At 37.4% G+C, this 24,092-nt stretch overlaps 1 protein-coding gene across 2 annotated transcripts in view; it reads right to left on the bottom strand.

Annotated features, from left to right (window-relative positions):
• Positions 1-24,092, bottom strand: part of LOC150076718 (putative ATP-dependent RNA helicase DDX17) — a 244,366-nt gene that overhangs the window by 209,803 nt on the left and 10,471 nt on the right. For both annotated transcript variants that reach the window (XM_090385598.1, XM_090385599.1), the window contains exon 2: positions 8,237-8,420. In XM_090385598.1, coding sequence (XP_090241724.1) covers positions 8,237-8,420 — 184 coding nt within the window. The remainder of the gene's footprint in view (positions 1-8,236; positions 8,421-24,092) is intronic.

Below are 24,092 nucleotides of genomic sequence, written 5' to 3' on the forward strand. Positions count from 1 at the left end.
TCATTATATACGAATGTAAACGTTGAATACACATTAGATATTATTTGGGATATGTTAAATAAAAACTCGACACCGATTAATTATACGAAGCTGCCCATTAAGGAAATTTTTCACTTAATTAAACTATTAGTTGAGGCTAACTGCATCACCTTTCGAGACAAGGTGTATAAACAAATTTTTGGATTACCAATGGGTTTGAGCCTGAGTGGCTTAATGTCAGAGATCTATCTCTCAACGATTGAGCAGATACATTTGACACCTCTTCGTCCCCGTATCACATACTATGGGAGGTATTTAGACGATGTTCTAGTTATTACTGATAGTAGTACTATCCAAGACATTTTACATTCGTTTAATAATATTCATTCTAGACTCAAATTTACATTGGAAAGGGAAGATACGGATACTAAGTCATTAAACTTTCTAAATTTCACGCTTACCCGGGACTCGAACAAAATACAATTTAGCATCTATCGAAAACCCACAAACACCGGTATGCTTCTACATTATAATAGCTACCACCCGTTCACCTACAAAAGATCGATTATCTTTAATCAATTTCTAAATGCCTATAAATATTCAACGACGGATTCTGCTTTGGACTCAGAAATACAAATATTAACTAGCAGATTCTTGAACAGGGGTTATCCCATTAACACAATAAATCGAATTAGGGTACAAGCTAAGGATAGGATAAAAAATACTACACCAATCAACAATAGTAATATCAAAAAATACTTTATTTCTGTTGAACAGTGGCACAAACAGCTTAACAGATTCTTTAAAGATACCGAATTTAAAATTGTAGTTAGGCCAATATGGAAGTTACACACTATACTGAACAATCGCTCGGTTCTTTCCGCGTTCGCAACACAAATTAATGATCTAGTATACAACATTTCTTGTGGTGATTGCGACTCGTCTTACCAGGGTTCGACGCGGTTTTCTCTTAATATTCGTGTAAATCAACACGAAGCCTCAGTTCGTGCTTCTCGTTCAGCAGCGTCAGAATTAGCCTTTCATGCCATTAACGAAAAACATACCTTTTTATTTAACGAGGCCAAAATACTTAACGTTCAACGTAATTATACTCGACTATTAATTGCAGAAACCGTTGAAATTAAATTACACGAGAATTCTGTTAATGTTCGGCGGCCATATTTGATCTCCGATGCGTGGACCTTTACGCGCATGCGCGAAGACATATAATCACTATTTAAGTTGCAGGTCTAGCCTGATTCGATAATTTTCATTCCTGTGATCACGACAGTCGGTCGAAAAGCATTGTCAGCTCCAGGAAGGAAAATCGTTTTGAATATTTTCGTTAGATTCTTTTAATTGCGTTAATTTGAATTTTAATTGTTTTGAATTGATTTTGAATTGTGTTAAATTGATTATTTAATTATTTATATTTTACTTTAATGTACCGGTAAGTTGTCGATTTTTTCGTTTTTTCCGTTTTAATTTCTGGAGGGTATCATACGGAAGTGTTCCACGTATTATATTGAGGTTTACTCCTCTTATTAATTTACTAATATTATTATCAACGTAGAACATATTGAGTATTACAGCTCTGATTCATACTATCTAATTAATATGGGGAATATATATAGTAACTTCTTAATTTATGCAATGGTTACATTCCATAATGTCTCGCACAATTTAAATTCATGTGTAATGTAAACAATCACCAAAAAATGTGATAAATGGCTTGTGAGAGAGTAACTCTATGTCATGTACAACCTGCTGTAACCTTTAAGGGCATGAGGGTTTTGAAACCTGGCACACAGGTTTCAGTTTATGACCCTCCATAAGGAGGGTCATAAACAGAAGTGTTATCTGCACCAAACAGAAGTGTTAGCTGATCTTTTGCAGCCTTAAAGCCAGGCACAGTCTTTTCAGCAATGGATATATAAGTGCAATCAGGCATTTTTTTCTACCAATACCTGTTGTGTTGGGGTTGAATATCTGTTTGGGTATGCACTCTCCTCCTTTATGATAGCCTTCAGTTTTGCAGGGAATGGCATCCACAGCTTTTTTATTGGGTGAAGCAGCTTTTCCACGTTTTCATATTCTGAAAACCACACTGTTGACGAAAATTCACAAACTATCCTGAATTTGCCGAAAAGGGCTTAATTTCCCCATCCTTCCATAAAGGCTTTCTCTTGTATTTGAACTAGCTAATGTTAATGTGTTTTTTATTTTGGTCACTCATCTAAGAAGTAGGCATTTTTTCCATGCATTCCATCAAACTTGACTGAGCATACAACTTTTGTGCAATTAAGGGCACAACACTAATTTTATCAGCACTATCTAAAATAGTATGTAATATACTCTCACTCAGATTTAAAATATGTTTATAACTCTAAGTCACAAGCATGGGAGAAATTCCCTAACTTACGTAGGGTTCCGCGGAACGCAACCCTTCCGTAAGTCGGGGAGTTTCTGTATAGTCTTTTTAGACATTCTAGAACCCCAAATTCATACACTGTATCAAAGATATTACCTTCAGTGGTAAAATGTGACCCTTATGTTCCTCTTCTTTTGAATTCTTCACAAGTGGGATGTGAAATAGCATTATCCAGAAATTTATGTATATACGGATATACATAAATAGCACATGTATGGGCTTTCCTGGCTTGCCTGTTTACACTGCTCAGAGTACCTCGCATCTGCCAATATCATAACTCCCAGATCCCTTTCTTCCTCTACTATTTTTAATTCAACCCAATCAGGTGTATAAATTATTTTGGCATTTTTCTGCATTAAAACATAGCTACCACTTTTCTGACCATTCTTGAAGCTTATTCAAGTCATTCTGAAGGAGTACTGCTTGATACTGATCATTAACAACTCTTCCAATCTTCACAAAATTGGAAAATTTTGATATACACCATCTACCCCTTCATTGATGTCATTTATGAAAATCAGAAACAATAGTTCTCCAAGAACTGATCCTTGGGGTAACCCTCTTTTGAGTGTTACACAAAACTGAAAAATATCCATTAATCACAACCCTCTGCCTTCTGCCATCTTATAATCCATCTTAGAAACTTGCCAGTAATTCCCAACAGGTTCCAGTTTATACAGTAAGCTCTCATGAAGGTCTAGGTCAAATGCTTTGCTAAAATCCAAATAGACTATGTCAAAATTGTTCCCTAATAGTTTATTTGGATTTTAATCCAAGGGTTTAGTGTCTATAACATTAACTATAAAATTGCATTTTATTTGTGATAACTTTCGTTTTACTTTATACAAATAACAATGCATATCATGTCATAGAACTGTATCTCTCAAGTACTTTACAAGCTTGCTTAGGCTTTAAGTACACTTCCAGTAAACCAAGAAAATGTCAAATGACTTTTTTTTGGCTAATTACAAAAACATCAACTACAAAATGATTTTGTAGTTAACGTCGTTTGACACTAAACCCTCAAACTGACCTTGGATATCATCATTTGAAAAATGAAAAGAGCCAGTAAGCACTCTAAATCTTCATCTTGAGAGAATAACCTATTCACTAAAACACTGTTGTTCCCTTAAATGAGTCATTAGTTACAGAATTAAAAATTTCATGTGATTCTTTCGTAATTCAAATGCACGAACTGCGAACTTATTATCAATGTGGTTTAAGGAAATTAGGTCTTGTCTTATAACAAAAAAATCAAAGCCAATAATTTAAAAAATTGTATAAGCATATTATTTAACTGAAAGGAAATTATGCATTAATTTTGTTTTAATCTTGGTGGTTGATCTTTGAAGTTGCCTGGATTGTAAAACTATACAATATATATTTTGTATACAGTTTTTCACATTATTTAGACATACTATGCTGTATATTTTTGTGTACTCCATAGTTTTTCTTAAGTATTTCTATATGCATATTCTGTCAGATATTCCTACAGTTAAATATTATGTATAAGAATATTTTACATATTCTTATACACATTCTTTCATCTTTTACTTATCCTCATACATATATTCTTACATATCCCATGTACAGAACTACCATTACGCACTTACAAATGGACCAGCTTCAAAGAACATAAGTGGGAAAGCATTATAAACAGAGATCCCCCCCCACTTCACAGGAGTGATCATGGCATCAGAATAAAAGAGTGCTAAGGATCGCTGCATGTACACAAACCAAATCTAACACCTTCATGCCAGTTAGGGAGCACACCCACTGAAGTAACATGACCTTGTCAGTTGGTCAAGAATGCTCAACTCCAGAGGATGCTGAAATACAACATTATACACATCAATATATATTTATGACCATAGCAGCAGGTATTCATATATATTGATATACCAATTTTTTTTCTCTACTTTCCAACCACTGCAATTTAGCATCAGTTGACTTCAACTTAGCATTAAGCCCAATCTCAATTAGGGGGCATGGGCTGGGAAGGCATTTATGCTGGTTAGGGAAACGGCAAAGCCAATACTTTCCATCAGATTTTATTACTTATTCTTCAAGAACCAGAATAAAATCTAACTGCAATTGAGGCACGAAAAGTTCAGTACTGGCAGAAATTTTTCTGGAATGTTATAATGGAAGTTATGTGTGTATGTACACAAACACTGCATATCAATGAAACTCCACCCAAAAAAAAAAACACACCGCAAATTTCCCTATTTACCTAAAAATTTGTTTATGCCCGAACAGTTGTCAAACTAACTGGCACAACAGAATATCCAGTAAAGTGCCTGTTAGTGCTCTAATTCATCAAGGCAATAACAAACACTTTACTGGACATTGTGTTGTGGCATCGGGCATTCTAGGAATCTAAAGGCTATAAAAACGTGTAAAATAGCTGGCAACCAAAATGGTAAGCAAATCACCATTTCTAAGGGAGTGCAATGTTTTTAACCTGCATAAGACAATGTTATGGACACCTGATGGACTTTGGCAGGTGACAGATCATTTGGTTATTATTATTATAATAATAATTATTATTATAAGATGGATGGTCAAATATGGCAAATTGCCATTTGTGTGAGGAATAATGCCCATAGGATTGAAGGCGGTGTCACTGTCACCAACAATGGATACAGGAAGGCAACTGGACACATAGCTAAGGCTTTTGTGAGAGTAGAAGGTGCAAGAATGGGAGAACTGACAGATCCTCTGACTCTGAGCTGGAGCCACCTGTGCTCCAGCTCAGAGTCAGAGGATCAGAATAGTCTCATTATGTCTTGCCATGAGTAACAACCAGATATGGATGTTAGTTATTGTAAGTAATAGCTACTCATTATATTCCAGACAGCACGTATCATCTTAAAACATGATACAATTCTTGTCCCCAAGCATGCATCTCCATCTCCATCTCTCTCTCTCTCTCTCTCTCTCTCTCTCTCTCTCTGACATTGAGATCTGTTTTCTATCTCTTTGCACGCCCATCAATCCTCCCATTCTGACATCCTTTTGCACGTGGACACAATGTGTCCACATGCAAAAGTGTAATGCAATTGCACATTGCAAAATGTGCAATGTATCCATGCACCTTCCTGCACCACTGCTGCCAACAGTGCCCAATCATTTGAACATAACCCAAACAAATGGTGACTTGCCACGTTGAATATCTAGCTTCTGACAACCTAATTATCTGACCTTTTTTAGTCTATAAGGCGTGACCATTGCACTTTACAAGTGTTAAAGGCACTGCATGCACTTTTAGGCAATCTTTTGCTGACTGCTTTTTTTGCCTGCTAATATTCACAGATGTTTTTACAGTACCATCTAATTTCCACATCAGGACAGATTGAACAGATTCATTACTGAACATTATACTGTGCCAATCAGCTTGACATGTTAATCATTAATATCTATATATGTTACAGTTTAGCATGCAAATCCATCTAGTCTCTTTCTAGATGGGGCAATTTCAATGATGAAGAAGATAGGGGATCGTGTCAGTTTACCTGGGAAAATTATGCACAATTTAAATCTTTTAAGTCAATTTCAAACACATAAAAGGGTAAACTGCAGCCATTATCAACCCACTGCAGGATGGAAGCTTCCTTAACAATTCATGCTGAGAGAAATGGACCATAATCTGCCACGCTGGTCCAGGGCAGGTTGGCAGATTGACTGTATTTAGCAGTCAGGGGTTTGAACCCCAGTCTACTCAAAGAGCATGTGCTAATGCACCCTGCTCCTGACCACTCGGCTTCGGAGACCATCTCAAGCACTTTAATATTGAGTAAATACTTTAATATTAAAGTATTTACTCATTATTGACCTTTAGGTGAATTGTTTAAACTGTTTTCAGTGATTTACTTCCAGTAAATTGCATCTCTTCTTACTAAATTGATATATGGCTTACTCTGAATGCATGTATATGTGTATGTGTGAAAGAGAAAATGTCTTGCAGTTCATCAATAAATGCTTAAGGCAAGGGTCAAGGAAATGTTAGGAAATGCTTAAAATCACTTACAAAGTAATCTTAAGCATTTCCTGACTGCACAGATTCTCCCCAAAAAGTATCAACTTTCTCCTAAAAGGAAAGGGGGAGAAAAGTTTGTTGTAACTTTGAACAGAAAGGGATAAAGATTTAGGTTTAAGAAAATGTGCAACGTTTTGTAATATGGATCTGTTGTATGAATACTAAAATGTTTTGTAGTACTCATACAACAGATGCTATTGGACAGCCATTCTAAGAGATAAAGAGAAGCTAAACTTTTTAAAAGTTGAAGAATTTATATGAATTTTCAGTGGCAATTTTTATTTACAAAATCTGATAATCATAGCTTAACATATTTTTGAATGAATATAAAAAATGGCTAACAGTAGACAAAAGTTTGGAAAACCCTGGTTTAAGAAATGTTTTGGTCCCGCTGTGAAAAAAAAAAAAAAAGCTGAAATACCCTGCATTATGCCATGATTGAAAGAGGGTCTAACCTGAACTTCTTATTCGTAATAGTCAATTCACAGTATGAGATGACAACACTATTTAAGAACTTAACATATCAAATAGAGTACAGGGGGTCCCCAGTATCTGAGTATTCGTTATCCAAATCCCTGCAGTTACGAGGGTTTGAGAATTAAAGGAAGCCCAAAACTGACCAAGCACTTGAATATTTTTGTGAGAACGTGCAGCAAAAGTTAAGTGGGAAGTTAAAGACATAACTAAATGCTATGACACAATTTTATCTGAAAAAAATAGGACAAAAAATTTTTTTAATTAAGTTACACTATTTTTCGTAAATCTGAAAAATAGTGAAACTTCAATAAACTTTACTTAACCTTACATTATTCAACATATCTATACATATATAAAATGCTTAGGTATGCTGCCCAAATTTTCCAACTGCTAATTGTTACCAGCACCCGTTCATGTAGTTCACCTCGCATGACCACCATACCAGGCATTCTTTATTAATTTTTGCAGTAACGTTTTTCAACTGAAGAAAGGCAACCTATGCCCGAAAGCTATCGATGTATGTTTATTTTATCTGTCTTCAATTTTAATAAACCGTAAAAATGGCTGAACAGTGTGTAAGAACTTTGAGAAAATGTAGAAGAAATGCTAATGAAATATTAGAGGAGAGATCTAATAGACTAAGAAACCGAAACGAAACTCTATGACTACAAAGACGAGTTTGATGAGTCATATAAATGACTCATCAAACCCATTTGACGAGTCATATAAACAAATGCATCAAATAACCAAGGCCAATCCAACAATGAATGTGTGCGTGGCATTTATAGAAGACCCTGACTTAGATAAGAGACAATATAATGCTCCTACATCCAAAACAGAGGTTGCTGCAATATTTGTTGGAGAAGACATGGAACCACCTGCAAATAGAGACATATACATATATCCCACAGGTGACTGCTGTAGAATTATATCACTGCTAAACAAAAATGGTGAAGACTGAAGGATCTAGATTAAACTATTTATGCCATAATCAGAAAGATGTATGTTACACCGAGTACAACTAGTTATAATAAAAAAATGTCTAATAAAATAATTGTCTCCTTTTTCAGTTCTTTCAAGCCATTTTTTACTATGTACAGGTACGTAATACACATTATGAAAATTTGGTCCCCATTTTAAGTGGAATTTTCTGAATCCAATTATCCTCAGATAACAAGGACCCCCTGTATTTAGCATAAGCTTTAAGATATAAAAACAGCATCCAATCAACCAATTGGCTGTTGTTATAATACATTTAGAGAGAAACAGAGAAAATTAAACATGCACAAATAAATTATATTCAAACTTACCATACTTCTCCTACCGACATTTGGATGTTCCCTATAAAAATCCTTTTGAAATGGCATAAGTCTGGTAAGTTCCCATCGTGGCTTGCGTAGCTTGTCACCCGGTTGTTTACCCTTGAAATTCTTTTTTGAACCACCAGCCCCTCCTACTCGGTTAAATCCACTAGCACCTCCACCGCCAAAATTTCTGAAATAAATTATATTTATATAGTGAATTTTACTGTTCACTGCATTGTGCGTGCTTGTGTTTAAAAAAAGTTATTAAAAGATGTGATTCTAAGCTGACTTCTAGTTATGAAATTTATGAAGTGCTTCCAAAGCAGCTGAATGCGGTTCAATAGTTGGTTAATCTTTAGTATACAGCAGGGGTGGGCAACTTAATTTGTGATGCAATCTACTTTTTTTTTCTTCAAAATGTGCTGCGATCTACCATCTCAAGAATTTCATTGCAGATGGTTATAAAAGAATCAACACATATTGAAAAATGTTGTTTATAAATTTTAAAATTAAATACAATTCAGAATTCTTATTTTAAATTCATACGTATTTAAATTTTTAATTTATGTGACGTTTGTGTCTTCATGTCATCTGCCAAGCTTTCAAAATCGGGGATATACTGTGATAAGGCCAATTGTAAAGAATCTTCTGTATGCAATTCCGTAAGGGTAGAGGATTCTTCGTCTTTGTTTGTTTCAAATAAGAAAAGGCCGATTCACATAGATATGTGGAACCAAAACAGCAATTTAAAAGTTCCCTGCATTTTTTTTACATTTGGGTACTTTTCTCGGCAAACATATTTCCAAAAGCCTTTTTCTGATGATCTGGCTAAATTTTAGGAAGATATCGTTTTGCAATGTAATAATAAGTAATATTTTCTCCATGTGAAAAATCTCAGAGATTTTTTCTGCAATTTGTTTTGTATCTAAGTCGACATTAAATGGATAAGAAATATATTGAAAAATGTCTGCAATTGTTTTAAAATCACTGAATCTGGTTTCAATATCATCCACAACTTTCTCAATTTCAGAAACATATTTCTCACTATTAAAATCAAAAACAAGATATTTTTGCAAATGATCTTGCATATTTGCAAAATGATTGAATTTTTTTCCCCTTTGAGATCCTTAGCTATTTCCAAAAATTGATATTTATATGCAGAAATACTACTAATCATGTCACCCACATTTTTATTTTTTCCTTGTAATTCCAACTTCAGATCACTTAATTTACTGAAAAAATTTGCCAAAAAAAGCCAGATCACAAAAACACTATCTTGTAGCTGCTGATAATCATCTCCCCTGTAATCAACAATTTTTTTAATTTCATTCAGCAAATTTCGAAATCTCTGTAGAAACTTACTCCGACTCAGCCACCACACACCTGTGCGTAAAATCAGATCTGGTTCATTTTAATCGAGTTGCATTTTGAAATGTCTCCTTTAAAGAGATTGGGCTCCGATGGAATTCACAATTTTGAAAGCTGTGTCCATAACACTTTTAGTATTTAATCTTTTGCTGGCTAACACAGCAAAAGATTGAATACTAAAAGTATTGGTGGATGTTACAGTGGCAACTCAAAAAAGCTGGGAACTCATCATCTTTTTGGCACAATGCGATGAATCCATTAAGTTGCCCGTCATTGATTTAGCTCCATCTGTTGTTACTGATACAAGCTTAAATAGTGGTAATTTAATTTTTTTCAATAAAACTTTTGAATGCGTTAAGTATATCAAGACCTCTAATTCATTCTTTTAACGACACCATACCTAGCAGTTCTTCTCTAGTGGCAGAATCATCGAAAACCATACAAATAAAAATGAGCAATTCAGCTGTATTTGCATAACACTTTTAGTATTTAAATAAAATCTGTTATTTCTAAAAATGTGTCTTTGAAGAATTGACCATCAGAAAATAGTTTGCATTTTTTTTGCAAGATGGCTCACTTCAAATGATGCTACAGTTACTGCTTTTGATTGTGAATTAGGTGTCACGAAGAAAATTTTGTTGTGCGAATAATCTGGATTTAAGTTCTTTTAATTTATTTTTTCTAAGGTCACTATTAGGCATAAAAACTGATTGGTATTTACCATGCTGTACATTGAAGTGTCTTTCTAAATTTCCTTTTTTTGGGTATTGCCACGAAAGCATTGCAATTCAAACATCATTTATCTTTTATCATTACTAAAAGTATTCTAGTTCCCGCTCTTGATGAAAATGAAAAATTTTCTCTTTTTTGTAGAATTTATTTTAAATCAAAGAGTATTAAATTATCGTATAGGTACTGGCCAGTTATTAATATTGAGTAATCTAAATAAGAATTCGACATATACACAATGCTCTCCACAATTTAACTGCATGAATTTTCACTTGACTAGCCTATGGCTGTGCAGCGACAAAAGTAACCATCTATTTCAATAAGCATTAGTAGAGGCATACGATGCAAGAAAGTAAGCTTATGCAGCATCAGCCAAAAAAAACCCTCCCATTTCACCTCTCCATTAGTTTTAAATGCATTTGGAACGAAGTTAGGCTATTAGCTTCCACAACAAAAGATAGAAGCCTGTTCCACCAATCAACTACTCATTGGCTAAAGGCAAATTTTCGCACAACCATAGCCGAGTGGTCAGGAGCGGGAGTGCAGTAGCACATGCTCTTTGAGTAGACCGGGGTTCAAGCCCCTGACTGCTGAATACGGTCGATCTGCCAACCCGCACTGGACCAGCATGGCAGATTATGGTCCATTTCCCTCAGCATGAAATGGTGAGGAGGCTTCCATCCTGCAGTGGGTTGATAATGGCTGCACTTTACCTTTTATTCTACAACTATCTTTCCTCAATTTGAAACTGTGCCCCCTCAGGTTCTTAGTCTAAGCAAGAGGAAGAATCCCATCAGCATTCAGCTTGCTCAACCCATTCAAGGCATTATACACTCAATCAGATCACCTTGCAGGTGCCTACCCTCCAGGCGCTGCAATTTGCAGAACTTAAACCTTCTTGGTAAGAGCACTCATTTGTTACCCTCACCAATCTTGTTGCTATTCTTTGTATTCGTTCTAGCAACTCTGCATCTTTCCTAAAATGAGGTCTCCAGATCTGTACACAGTACTCTATGTGTGGCCTGACCATTGCCTTGTATAACGGGATAATCACCTCCCTGTCCCTGCTAGCAAAATTCATATATATCATTGACAAGAGTCAATGACCTGCCCACCTCAGCAAACTTCATATTTGACTACACAATTACCCCCGGGTCTTTTTCACTTTCCACTTACCTGAGTGTAGTACCACACATTGGTATGTTTCTCTTCGATTATTGCTACCCATATGCAGTACTTTGCATTTATCAATGTTAAACTTCGGTTGCCACTTTTCAGCCCATTTTCCCAACTTATCTAGATCCAGTTGGAGTAGCATACTGTCTTTACTGTCGTTAACAACCCTGCCAACCTTTGTATCATTTACAAACTTGGACATTAAACTGATATACCTTCATCAATATCATTGATAAATATACAAAACAACAATGGGCCCAACACCAAACCCTGGGGAACTCCAATAATAACATTTGTCCACAAAGAGCAGTGTCCACTGATTACCACTCTCTGTCGTCTCCCACTCAACCATCCCTTTATCCATTGTAGCAACTTACCCTTAATGTCATACCTCTCCAATTTGTACAACAGTCATTCATGTGCAACAGTATCAAAAGCTTTCCTGAAATCCAAGTATATGATATCAAAATTATTTTTGGCATTCAGTTCCTTTGTGACCACATCACAGTATCCAATCAAATTAGTCAGACAAGTAAAAAAAGTAAAGTGCAGCCATTATCAACCCACTGCAGGATGGAAGCCTCCTCAACAATTCATGTTGAGGGAAATGGACCATAGGGCTTTCTTGCATCACATGCCACTACTACTGGAGGGCTTTCCTGCATCACATGCCACTACTACTACTTCTCAGCCCATCTACCTAACTTTTCTAGATCCAGTTGCAGTAGCATACTGTCTTTACTGTTATTAACAACCCTGCCAACCTTTGTATCATCTGCAAACTTGGAAATTAAGCTTGACATACCTTCATCGATATCATTAATAAATACACAAAACAACAATGGGCCCAGCACTGAACCCTGGAGGACTCCACTAATAACATTAGTCCACGTAGAGTGGTGTCCATTTATTACCACTCTCTGCCGTCTCCCACTCAACCATCACTTTATCCATTGCAGCAACTTGGCCTTAATGCCATACCACTCCAATTTCTACAGCGATTGTCCATATGCAACAGCATCAAAATCTTTCCAAAAATCCAAGTACTGTATATGATATTACAATATCAAAATTATTCTTTTCATCCAGTTCCTTTGTAACCACATCATAGTATCCAATCAAATTGGTCAGACAAGACTTCCCTTTAACAAACCTATGCTGTGTCTGACCTATTACTGCAGCCTTGTCTAAGTGATTCTGCATCATTTTTTTAACCAGTGACTCCATTATTTTCCCCGAGAACAGAAGTTAAACTAACAGGTCTATAATTACTGGCATTACCCTTTGTGAATTGGGGATACATTATCACATCTCCAGTCCATGAGACCTCCCCTGAATCTAAGGATGCTTTCATAATTATGGCCAAGGGTTTGCTTACTTCCCTCGCTGCCTCCTTCAATATAACTGGATAGATTCCAATTTGCCTCAGGTACCATTTTTATGTTTAACTTCAACAATTTCTCCTCCACTTTGCTCTCCATTATTACAAAATCATTTAGCTCCCTGTTACAGTTTAGTAAACTTCTGTCCTCCTCTTCCTTACAGAATTGCTCATGTGTGAATGTAGATGCAAAATGCTCATTCAGTTTGTCAGCTATCTAAGCAGGATCATCAACAGTCAAACTACCAACATCAAGTGTACCAATCTGATTCATCCCCTTCCTTCTAGAGTTTACATAAGTAAAGTCTTTGTTGTTTTTCTTTGCATCCTTTGCCAAGGATTTCTCATAATCAGTCTTTGCCTGCCCCCTTTGTGACTTGACTACAGACTATAGCTTATATCTGCGGTGGGCTTCTGTGTCACCTGCTAATTTATATGCATCCCACATATTTTTCTTCTTTGCCACGAGCCTCATTAGGTCATCTGACATCCATTTAGGCCTAAATCTTGAACAGTATTTCTACTAGGTATGAAAAACCTAGTAGCATCCAAGATTAATACCCTGAAGACCTCCAATTTAGAATTTGCTTTGATCTCACTATATAGAATTCAAAAACTGCATGAGACTACTGTAGTCACCTTTACAAAAACACTCTTCCTTTACCCTTGATGGTAGTTACATCTTTAAGTAAATCCCACGCCGACCAGGCTAGCCGGGTGGGTAAAGGGCCTGCCTGGCAACCCAAAGGTCACGGGTTCGAATCCCGCCTCGGGCTTGGATCAAAGTACTGTAAAAACCTTGGGAGGTGCATTATGGCCACAGAAGCCGATGCGCCAAAAAAAAAAAAAAAAAAAGTAAATCCCACATCAGTAGACTGTGATCACTGTCATCTAGTGGTTCCTTTATTTGAAAATTCCTAATGCATGCATCATCACTGCTGATAATCAGATCAAGAGTATTACCCCCTCTAGTTGCCCCTTGAACATGTTGCTGTAGAAAACAATCCTCCAATAAATCCACCAAAGTCTTGTTAGCATGTCAGTGACCAACACACAAGTTCCAGTCAATATCTGGAAAGTTAAAATTCCCCATTACAAGACATTCTGATTTACTGGCCCACTCTCTATTTCTCTGCACAACTGTTTGTTGTACTCATCAGTCATTAGGCCTACAACACTCCTCTCATTTTCCCTTTCATAGTGTTTATGTCATACCAAACTAACTCAGTGTTGCACTGTCCTCTCGTGTCAACTGGATGCACTTCATTAGATTTTGTTTCTTAACTAACAGCATAACCTCTCCTCCCTTCTTACCCTGTCTATCCTTTCTGTACACACTGTACTCCCTAAATTCCAATTCTGCATTGCTTATATCTCTGTGACACCATGTCTCTGATATCCCAACAATATCTGCTCTTGATGCCTTGATCAGCACTTCAAATTCATCAAATTTATTTACTATACTTCTAGCATTGGTGTACATGCAAGTATACAAGCACCTGTTCTTACTATTAGTTACCCTAACACAGCCTATGTATTTATTTGTTCCATGATGACTCCCAGCAGCTCTTAAAGCCCCAGCAACACTTACTCTCTAGGCTGCTGCTTGTCACAATAGAAGCAGTGCAAGAATCACTTTTGCCTCTGCCTGCAGCTATTGTTAATCTTTTAGTCTGTGAATCTCCCCCAAGCTAGCAGTTTTCCAACCCACCTACCACTGCCTCGATAGCATCAGCAAATATCCTTGCACCCTTTCTATTTAAGTGTATCCCATCCCTGTAGAAGCAGTCTCTCCTGTTAGCAAGCACAGACCATGAGCCTTGCACAATCTCTTGAGAAGGCTCTCATCATATACTCCTTCCTATCGTGCCTGGGCAGAATTGCAGAGACTTTCAAATTCAACCCTAGCTTGTGACTTTTTTTCAATATTATAAATATCATCTGAGTATTAGCATATTGCCACTACTTCATATGCAAAAAAGCAAGCTAATAAAGCATCAGCAAAAAAAAAAAAACTTCCCACATCACCTTTCCATTCATTCCATAATCTGTCTAGTTCTTGCATGCAACCATCCTTCCCCAATTTGAATTTATGTCCCCTCAAGTGCATAATCCGTGCAAGGGGAAGAATCCATCATCATTGAGCCTTTCAAACCATTCAAAGCCTTCTACACCTCAATCAGATCACCTCACAGGTGCCTAGTCTCCAAATGCTGCAATTTGCAGACCTTAAGCCTTTCTGTGTAAGAGCACCCTTTTGTTCGTCTCACCAATCTTGTTGCCCTTCTCTGAACTCTTTCTAGCAACTCTACATCCTTTCTAAAACAAGGCCTCGAGACCTGTATGCCCAGTACTCGAGGTGTGGCCTGACCACTGCCTTATACAAGAGGATAATCACCTCCTTATCCCTGCTAGCGAAATTCCGATATATCATTGACAAGATTCCATGACCTGCTCTGGCAGCCCATCTGCAATGTCAGAGAATTTCATATCTGACTGCACGATTACACCCCTGATCTTTTTCATTCTCCACTAACCTGGGTGTAGTACCTTACAATTGGTACCTTACTCTGGAGTTATTGCTACCCATATGAAGTACTTTGCATTTGTTAAATTTCAGTTGCCGCCTCTCACTCCAACTTTTCTAGATCCTCTTGTAGTAGCATACAGTCATTACTGTCATTAACAACCCTGCCAAGTTTTGTACCACTGCAAATTGGACATTAAGCCTCATAAATCTTTATCAATGTCTTGATATATACAAAGGGTACTAGGAAAGTTTTGCAATACAGCTTTGTTTATTTAATTTTTTCAAAGTAATTTCCTCTACATTCAATACACCTCTCCATCCTCCGAAACCAATCTTTAAACCAGTTCTGCCAAGTTTCACTAGGGAGTAAAGCACGCTCGTTGTCCCAAGCCAGTAGAAGGTCCTCATCACTGGAAAACCGCCTCCCTTTTAGCTTCATTTTCACATGCGGGAACAGTGCAAAGTCGCAGGGAGCAAGGTCTGTGCTGTAGGGAGGGTGCTCGAGAAGTTTCAGTCCTGTCGTGGTCAAATATTCGGTGCAGGCTTTGGCGCGGTGAGCTGCAGCATTATCGTGATGGAGGTACCAGGTGTCCATTCTTGACTTTGGCCGCAGGTTCTTCATAGATCCAATGACTTTAGGCAGGCATTGTTCAGTATACCACTTAGCTGTGACTGTCTTCTGCGTGTCCAAAACGACACGTTCCACAATTCCACTCGATTTGAAAAATACAGCTATCATTTTCTTCTTTACAGATTGGGATTTTCTGACAATTACGGGTGTGTCGTCATTATCAAAGACCCAAACTTCGTTTTGAGCCTTGGCCGGCAGATCGTAATAGTACAGCCAAGTCTCGTCACCTGTCACGATGTTGTTCACATACCGAGATTGTCCCTTATCAAACTTTTTTAACATCTCCCCGCACCAAGTCACACGTCGTGTCATCTGCTCTTCAGTCAGTTGATGCGGCACCCAGAGAGAACAAAGTTTCTTCACGTGCAAATGATCTTGCAGAATCGAGCGAATTGCTGGTGCATTTAGGCCCAAAGTATCCTCTATCTGTTGGTAGGTCACTCGCCTGTTTTCGTCAAGCATTTTCCTCACAGCAGTAACGTTTTCCTCCGTAACTGACGTTCGTGGCCTTCCCGGCCTCTCAGAATCCTCCAGAGTGAAATTTCCCCTTTGGAATTCTCTATACCACCTGAATATCGTTGTACGATGTGGACAATCATCATCTAGTGCAAGAGTCATTTCTTCTAAGCACTGGTCTATGGTTAAACCACGCACGAAATTATACCGCAAAACTGTCCTTATCTCATTTCGTGACCACGATGCCATCGCAAGCACTTTACACTCTCACTACTAATGAATAACTGAGCCCATCGACTTGGCGCGGCGGCTACTATGCACGTATGAACATGTCTCAACATGCAGCAACAAGCAGCTTCCTGTGATTCATCATATTGCAAAACTTTCCTAGTACCCTTTATATATAGAAAATAATAATTGTCCCAACGCTGAACCCTGTTGGACTCCACTAATAACAGTTCATGAAGAGCAGTGTCTGTATATTATCACTGAATGTCTTCTCCCACTACCAACTTGCCCATAATGCCAATTTGTACAGCAGTCCTTTTTACGTGCAACAGAATCAAAAGCTTTCCTGAAATCCAAGTATATGATATCAAAATTAGTTTTTGCATCTATTCCTTTGGACCACATTGTGGTATCCAATCAAATTGGTCAGCCAAGATTTTCCCTTAAATCCATGCTGTGTCTGAACTATAACTGCAGTCTTGTCTAGATGATCCTGCATTACTTCTTTAACCAGTGACGCCATTATTTTCCCTAGAATAGAAGTTAAACTAACAAGTCTATAATTATTGGACCCTTTAATCCCCCCCCCTTTGTGAATTAGGGATACATTTACACATTTCCAGTCGTGGAGACCTCCCCGGAATCCAAGGAAGCGCTCATAATTTTGGCTAAGGGTTTGCTTACTTCTTTTGCTGCCTCCCTTAACATAATGGATAGATCCCATCCCCTCCGGGTGTCTTTCTTATGCTTAACTTCAACAATTACTCCTCCACTTTCCTCTCAGTTATTACAAAATCATTTAATTCCCTGCCAGAGTTTGAAAAAACTTCTGGCATTCCCCTCCCTGAATAACTTCTGATATGTGAATGTAGATGCAAAATACTCATTCAGTTTGTCAGCTATCTGAGCAGGATCTTCAACAGTGAAACAATTGACATCAAGTGGACTAATATGATTCATCCCCTCCCTTCTAGAGTTTACATAAGTAAAGAAATCTTTGCTGTTTTTCTTTGCATGATTTGCCAAAGATTTCTCATAATCTGCTTTAGCTTCCCTAACTTCCTTTGTGACTTGATTACAGACTAGCTTATATCTACCACAAGCTTCTGTGTCACCTGATAATTTGTATGCCTCCCAAGCATTTTTCTTCTCTGCCAGGAGTCTCATTAGTTCATCTGACATCCATTTAGTCCTGAACAGTATTTCCCAGTTGGTATAAAAAGCCTAGTGCTTCTAAGATTAATTCCTTGAATTTAAAAACTGTCTGAGACCACCAGTCTCCTTTATGAAAGCAAATGCTCTTCCCTTTATCTCTGATAGTAGTTACATCTTTGAATAAATCCCACTTCAGTATACTGTGATCACTACCACCTAATGGTTCCTTTATCTGCAAATTCTTAATACATGAATAATCACATTGCATATACTTTTTCTGACAGAATCTCAGTTATCGGTTGATTCAACTACTGCTCATCTCAGATGTCCAAATTATTCGCTGTATGATTCCTTTCCCCTCAAGGGTGGTACTTGTGCATATGTCCGTTCTGATATTCCCTGTCAGAGATTTGGCAATTTGGAATCTCCTCTCTTTGATCTTCTCTGGCTTAAAACTCTCTACCTCATTGTGTCAAATTCATCTGTTGTCTCTACAGTTCTCCCAGCTCCACTAATCACTTGGAGCTCTTTGACTTCCTCTCTTTGCAACTTGACTTTCTCCAGTCCAACTTTCTTAACAATGAGGTAATTTTCCTTGGTGATTTTAATGTTCACAACTCCAGCTGGCTTCCGTTTTCTAGTCACACCGACCCAGCAGGTCGAGATGCTGAGGCTTTTGCAATTACTAATGACCTAGCACAGATTGTTCATTTACCTATGAGAATACCGGACAATCCTAATCATACAGCAAATACGCTTGATCTTTTTCTCACAAACAACCCTTCTAAGTACACGGTCGAAGTGAGAGGTCCTTTAGGCACTTCAGATCACAACTTGGTGATTGTCTCTTGTCCAATGGAACCTTTATCTCATGGCTATTCCCAACCTCGTGTTGTTTGGCATTACAAGAATGCAAAATGGGATGACCTGCGAGACTTCTTTTCTTCTTTTCCTTGGTCGGATTACTGTTTCAAAACATCTAATGTCAACGTTTGCTCAGATCGTGTCAGTGAAATTATTCTTGCAGGAATGGAATCCTTTATCCCTCACTCCACTTTAAAATCTCGTCCTTTATCTAAACCTTGGTTTTCCAATAAATGTGCTAAGGCTGTTCAAGAAAAGAATGTTGATATCGTAATTGGCTTGTTTCTATTTCTTCAGATTCATTTTCTGCCTACACCAAAGCTCGCAACAATTGTAAAGCAGTTATTAATCAGTCCAAACTAGAGTTTGAACAGGCTAAGAGTAGAAAACTTGCTTCTTGCCCTAATGGTAGCCGAGCATTCTGGTCTCTTGCCAAAGCTATTGGCCGCAACTTTTGCCCATCTCTGCTCCCACCTCTGTCCAAACCAGATGGTTCTGTTGTCACTTCAGCCAAGGATAAAGCTGACCTGCTAGCATCCCATTTTTCTTCCAGCTCATGTATTAATGATCTTGGTAAAACACCTCCCACCATTCCCAACACACTCCATTCAATGCCTCCTGTGGTGTTCTGTCAAAAGGATGTCAGAAGGATTTTGACGAATCTTGATGCTAAGAAAGCTCCAGGTCCTGATGGTATTTCTCCACTTGTTCTCAAAACCTGTGCTCCTGTTCTTTGCCACCTTTTTTCACTTTCTTATTCCAAAGGTGTTCCTTCTGCTTGGAAATTTGCTCATATTCAGCCAGTTCCTAAAAAGGGTGACAAATCCCTCCCATCCAATTATTGTCCCATTGCAATTACTTCTACTCTTTCTAAAGTAATGGAGAAATCAATTAACCGCCAACTCTTAAACTACCTAGAAACCTTCCGTCTGATCAATGATTCGCCAGTATGGATTCCGTCAGTGTCGATCCACTGGTGATATTCTGGCTTACGTTACCCATTTATGGACTAATTCAATGGAAAGGTTCGGTGAAACACAAGTAGTTGCTCTTGATATCTCAAAGGCTTTTGATCGTGTTTGGCATAAAGGTCTTCTAAACAAGCTTCCATCTTATGGTTTTGACAACTTTTTAGTAATTGGTTATCCAGTTTTCTCTCTGATCGCTTACTGAGGGTGATGGCTCTCTGTCTTCTAACTTCTCCACTAATGCCGGTGTCCCCCAAGGTTCAGTTCTTTCCCCCACTCTTTTCCTCTTGTATATCAATGACCTTCTTCCATTGACTGGAAATCCTATCCATTGTTTTGCCAATGATAGCACATTGCATTCAACTTTCCATTTTGAGAAACCTTGTCCTGCTCAATCAGCTCCAACTTCTCGAAAATCTGCTACCAATTCCTTAAATGCCGATCTTCAGGTAATTCTCCAGTGGGGCAAAGACAACTTAGTTGATTTCAACCCTTCTAAAACTCAGTCTTGTCTTATATCTCGCAAAAAGGATTCTTCTGCTCCTATGCTTATCTTTAGTGACACTCCGATTTCTAGGCAAAATGATATGTCTCTTTTGGGGATTACCCTGACTTATAATCTCTCTTGGCACAAGCACATTACAAATATTGCTTCCTCTGCATCTAAAAAACTTGGTTTTCTCTTTCGCCCTCGGCGTTACTTTTCTTCCAAACAGCTTCTCACTCTGTATAAATCGTAAATCCGCCCTGCCATGGAATATTGTTCCCACATCTGGGGTAGTGCCCCCAAAACCTCTCTCAGGCTTCTAGATTCCATTCAGAAGAGGGCAGTTAGGTTAATTAATGATTCATCTCTAACAGAGTCTCTCCACTCGCTTTCTCATAGATGCACTGTTTCTGCTGCATGCCTCTTCTACAGATACTTCTATGGGCACTGTTCTTCTGAATTGGCTTCTATGATTCCCGCTCTCTCTTTCAAAACAGTCCGAACGTGTGCCACCACCAGCCAACATCCATTTACTGTCCAACTTCAAACCCACAGAACCAACTTTTCATCTTCCTCATTTATTCATTCAACTGCCGTTTTCTGGAACAACCTTCCTTCATACGTATTTCCTGAAAATTACAGTCTACAGAAGTTCAAGTCCAGTGTCAACAAATATCTTCTTTCATCTTCTCAACCTCCAACCCAAGCACGGTACTAAGTACTATAGGTTCTAATACCTCTCGTGTTTGGGGTTCACATAAAAAAAAAAAAAATCACTGCTGATAATCAAACTAAAAATACTGCTCCCTGTGTTTGCCTCTCATATGTGCTGCTGCAGAAAACAGTCATCCAATAAATCCATAAAAGTCTTGCTAGTGTGCGAATGACCATACACAAGTTCCAGTCAATAACTGGAAAGTTAAAAACTCCCATTATAAGACATTCTGATTTAGTGACTTGATCTATTTCTCTGTACAGTTGTTCGTTGTACTCATCAGTCATTAGCCCTATAAGACACACCTACTTTCATTTTTGCTTTCCCAGTGCTTATGTCACACTAAACTGTCTTACATTTTATGTTTCCTAACTAACAGCTTAACCCCTGCTCTCTTCTTATGCTGTCTGTCCTTTCTATACACATTGTACATAAATTAAATTTAAAAAAAATTGTCTTCTTTCGGTAAGAAAAAAAACTAGAAACATGTCAATAAAATTAACTTTGCTAATAGTTACCTCTAGATTTTTAATCTAAAGTCATTGCTTCTTCGTTGTATTTTGCTGTGATAAACTTGCAACAGTATCCGGCACTTTTAGAAAAAAATTTGTTAAAATTGTTTGCTTAGAAGCACTGTTTTTCTCCATAAATTTCTTCATAAGGAACTAAAGCTAATGATCAAGTTCTGCAAAAATTTAAACTCCTCTCCAAATTAGGATCCATATCCAGAGCTTCTTGGCTAAGCTGATTTGCAAGTCTTAAAAACTCAGCTAGTCTCTTCGCGGCCAAATTTTTGTGTGCATCTTCTTCATTTTTATCATTTTTGTTATCTTCTTCACATTGCGAAAAAATATCTTCCATGATAATTGTTCTCTATGAGATGCAAGGACCTCTGTGATATCTGCTGGTTCCAGTTCTTCAAATCCCTCTCCACTAATCATTTTGCCAATTCTCACAATCTCAACTACCTCTGGCATTTCGATGATGGCTTCTTTAGTGCAGTTTGTGGCCACAGCTTTTTCCACACTGCATTCATTGTTGAGTTCTTAACTTCACCCCAAGCAAATTCAATATTTTTTAGAGCAACAAGAATGTTATAATTTTGCCAATCATCTCAAACTGAAGGACTGCCTATTCCATTAGTAGCTTCTACCAATTGTAAAAAAGATCTTAGGTAATCAAGTTTGAAGTAAGCTATAACACCTTGGGCCATGAGCTGAATTAACGAACTTCTATTCGCTGGAAAAAGGGTAACTTTCACATTTGGGTGCAGATCAGACAAATGTGCAGGATGACTGAGCGCATTGTCAAGAATGAGCAAGATTTTGAATGCTATGTTCTTCTTCAGGCATATCTTTTTTTGTTCTGATGTAAAAGCAATTTAAAAACGAATCCTCGAAGATTTTAGCTGTCATCCAGGCTTTCTGCTCAATTTCCAATGAACTAGTAAGGAGCTTTTTGATATTCCTTTAAAAGTACGAGGATTTTCTGATGTATAAATTAGAAGCAGTTTACACTTAAGTCACCCTCTGCATTTCCACATAACAAAAGTGTTAACCCATCTTTGGCAGATTGGAAACCTGGGGTGTTTTCTCTCCTTTTGAAATGAATGTCTGGCTTGGCATACGGTTCCAAAATAAACTGGTCTTATCAGCATTAAACACTTGACTTGCTAGATAGCCTTCAGATGTAATAACATCCTTTAAAATTTTCGGATACAAAGGAGAGTTTCCATATCTGCACTGGCTGCTTCGTCCATTAATTTTAGATTGTGAAGACTGACGTTTTTTAAAACTAAAACTTTCAAACCAACCCTTACTGGCTTGAAAGAGATTTGCATTGGATGGACCAGCTTCTTCTTCTTGTAAGAAATTAAAAATTTGTAGAGCTTTGGCACAAATAATATCTGAACTAAGATGCATTCTTTTTTGATTAAGATCTTCTATTCAGAAAGAAAGTAATTTTTAAGTTTTCTATATGATAGGATTTCTCACTTTTGCAGTGCTTTTTTGCAGCCAATGATGTAGAACAGATAACTGAACTTTTAATTTTCTCAGAATTTTCCCTAATTCGTCGAAAAGATATATACATCTATGCTGTATTTCTTGGCCAATGTCACAACCTTTTTGCCATTTTCTAACTCCTTAACAATTTTTAATTTTCCCTCTAAATTATTTATTTATTTATTTTTTTTTGTTGTAGCTTTCTTTATTTTAGGCATAATTAAACACACTTTATATAGACAAGAAATGTTAAATCAGTAAAAGCAATGCGCTTATCGATTAAAACACTTTACGTTGCGCGAGCCAGAAAAAGATTCTGATTCTGATGAAAAGAACCCCCTTCATCAATTATCCTAAGCTAACGTAGGATAATTGATGAAGGGGGTTCCAAAATTAGGCTGTTGTTTCAAAAATAACTGGACAAACACCACCATTTATTGCTATGTTTGGTTATAAGAACCAGTTTTGAATGCCTTTGTGATATTTTTCTAAAGCACATTTCTGGAGGTCACAACCATAAAACAATTTGCACTTTCCGGTTTATTGGACATTTTCTGTTAGTGCAATCTAATTATAAATGGGTAGTAATACCAACAGCTTGAATTCTGTGGGATTTTAAGTTATGGTGAAATGTTTTCTTCAATCATGTATAAAAATCATAAATAAATTTTCAAAATCTCCTCCTCTTTCCTATTTTTGAAGATTCGTAAACAAAAATTGCGTGGGTAGTGAAACTCGACATGCAATCTAAAATTTTGGTAGTAGTAGTAGTAGTAGTAGTGGCACATGATGCAAGAAAGCAAGTGTAGGAGCTTATGCAGCATCAGCCAAAAAAAAAAAAAAAAAAATCACACCATTCCCTCCAAATGCCTGTCCAGTTCCTCCTTAAATTTATTTAACCTATCAACTTCTACAACGACAGATGGAAGTTTGTTCCAGCAATTAACCACCCGCTGGCTAAAGGCAAATTTCCGCACATCTATTCTACATCTGTCCTTTCTTAATTTGAACTTATGTCCCCGTAGGTTGGTAATCTGAACAAGTGGAAGGATCCCATCAGAATTCAGCGTGCTCAACCCATTCAAGGCCTTATAGACCTCAATCAGATCACCGCGCAGGTGCCTAGTCTCCAGCCACTGCAATTTGCAGAACTTAAGCCTCTCTTGGTAAG

This window comes from Mastigoproctus giganteus, chromosome 12 (assembly GCF_048544385.1).
Source record: "Mastigoproctus giganteus isolate SK-2022 chromosome 12, ASM4854438v1, whole genome shotgun sequence".
Classification (NCBI taxonomy): domain Eukaryota; kingdom Metazoa; phylum Arthropoda; class Arachnida; order Uropygi; family Thelyphonidae; genus Mastigoproctus; species Mastigoproctus giganteus.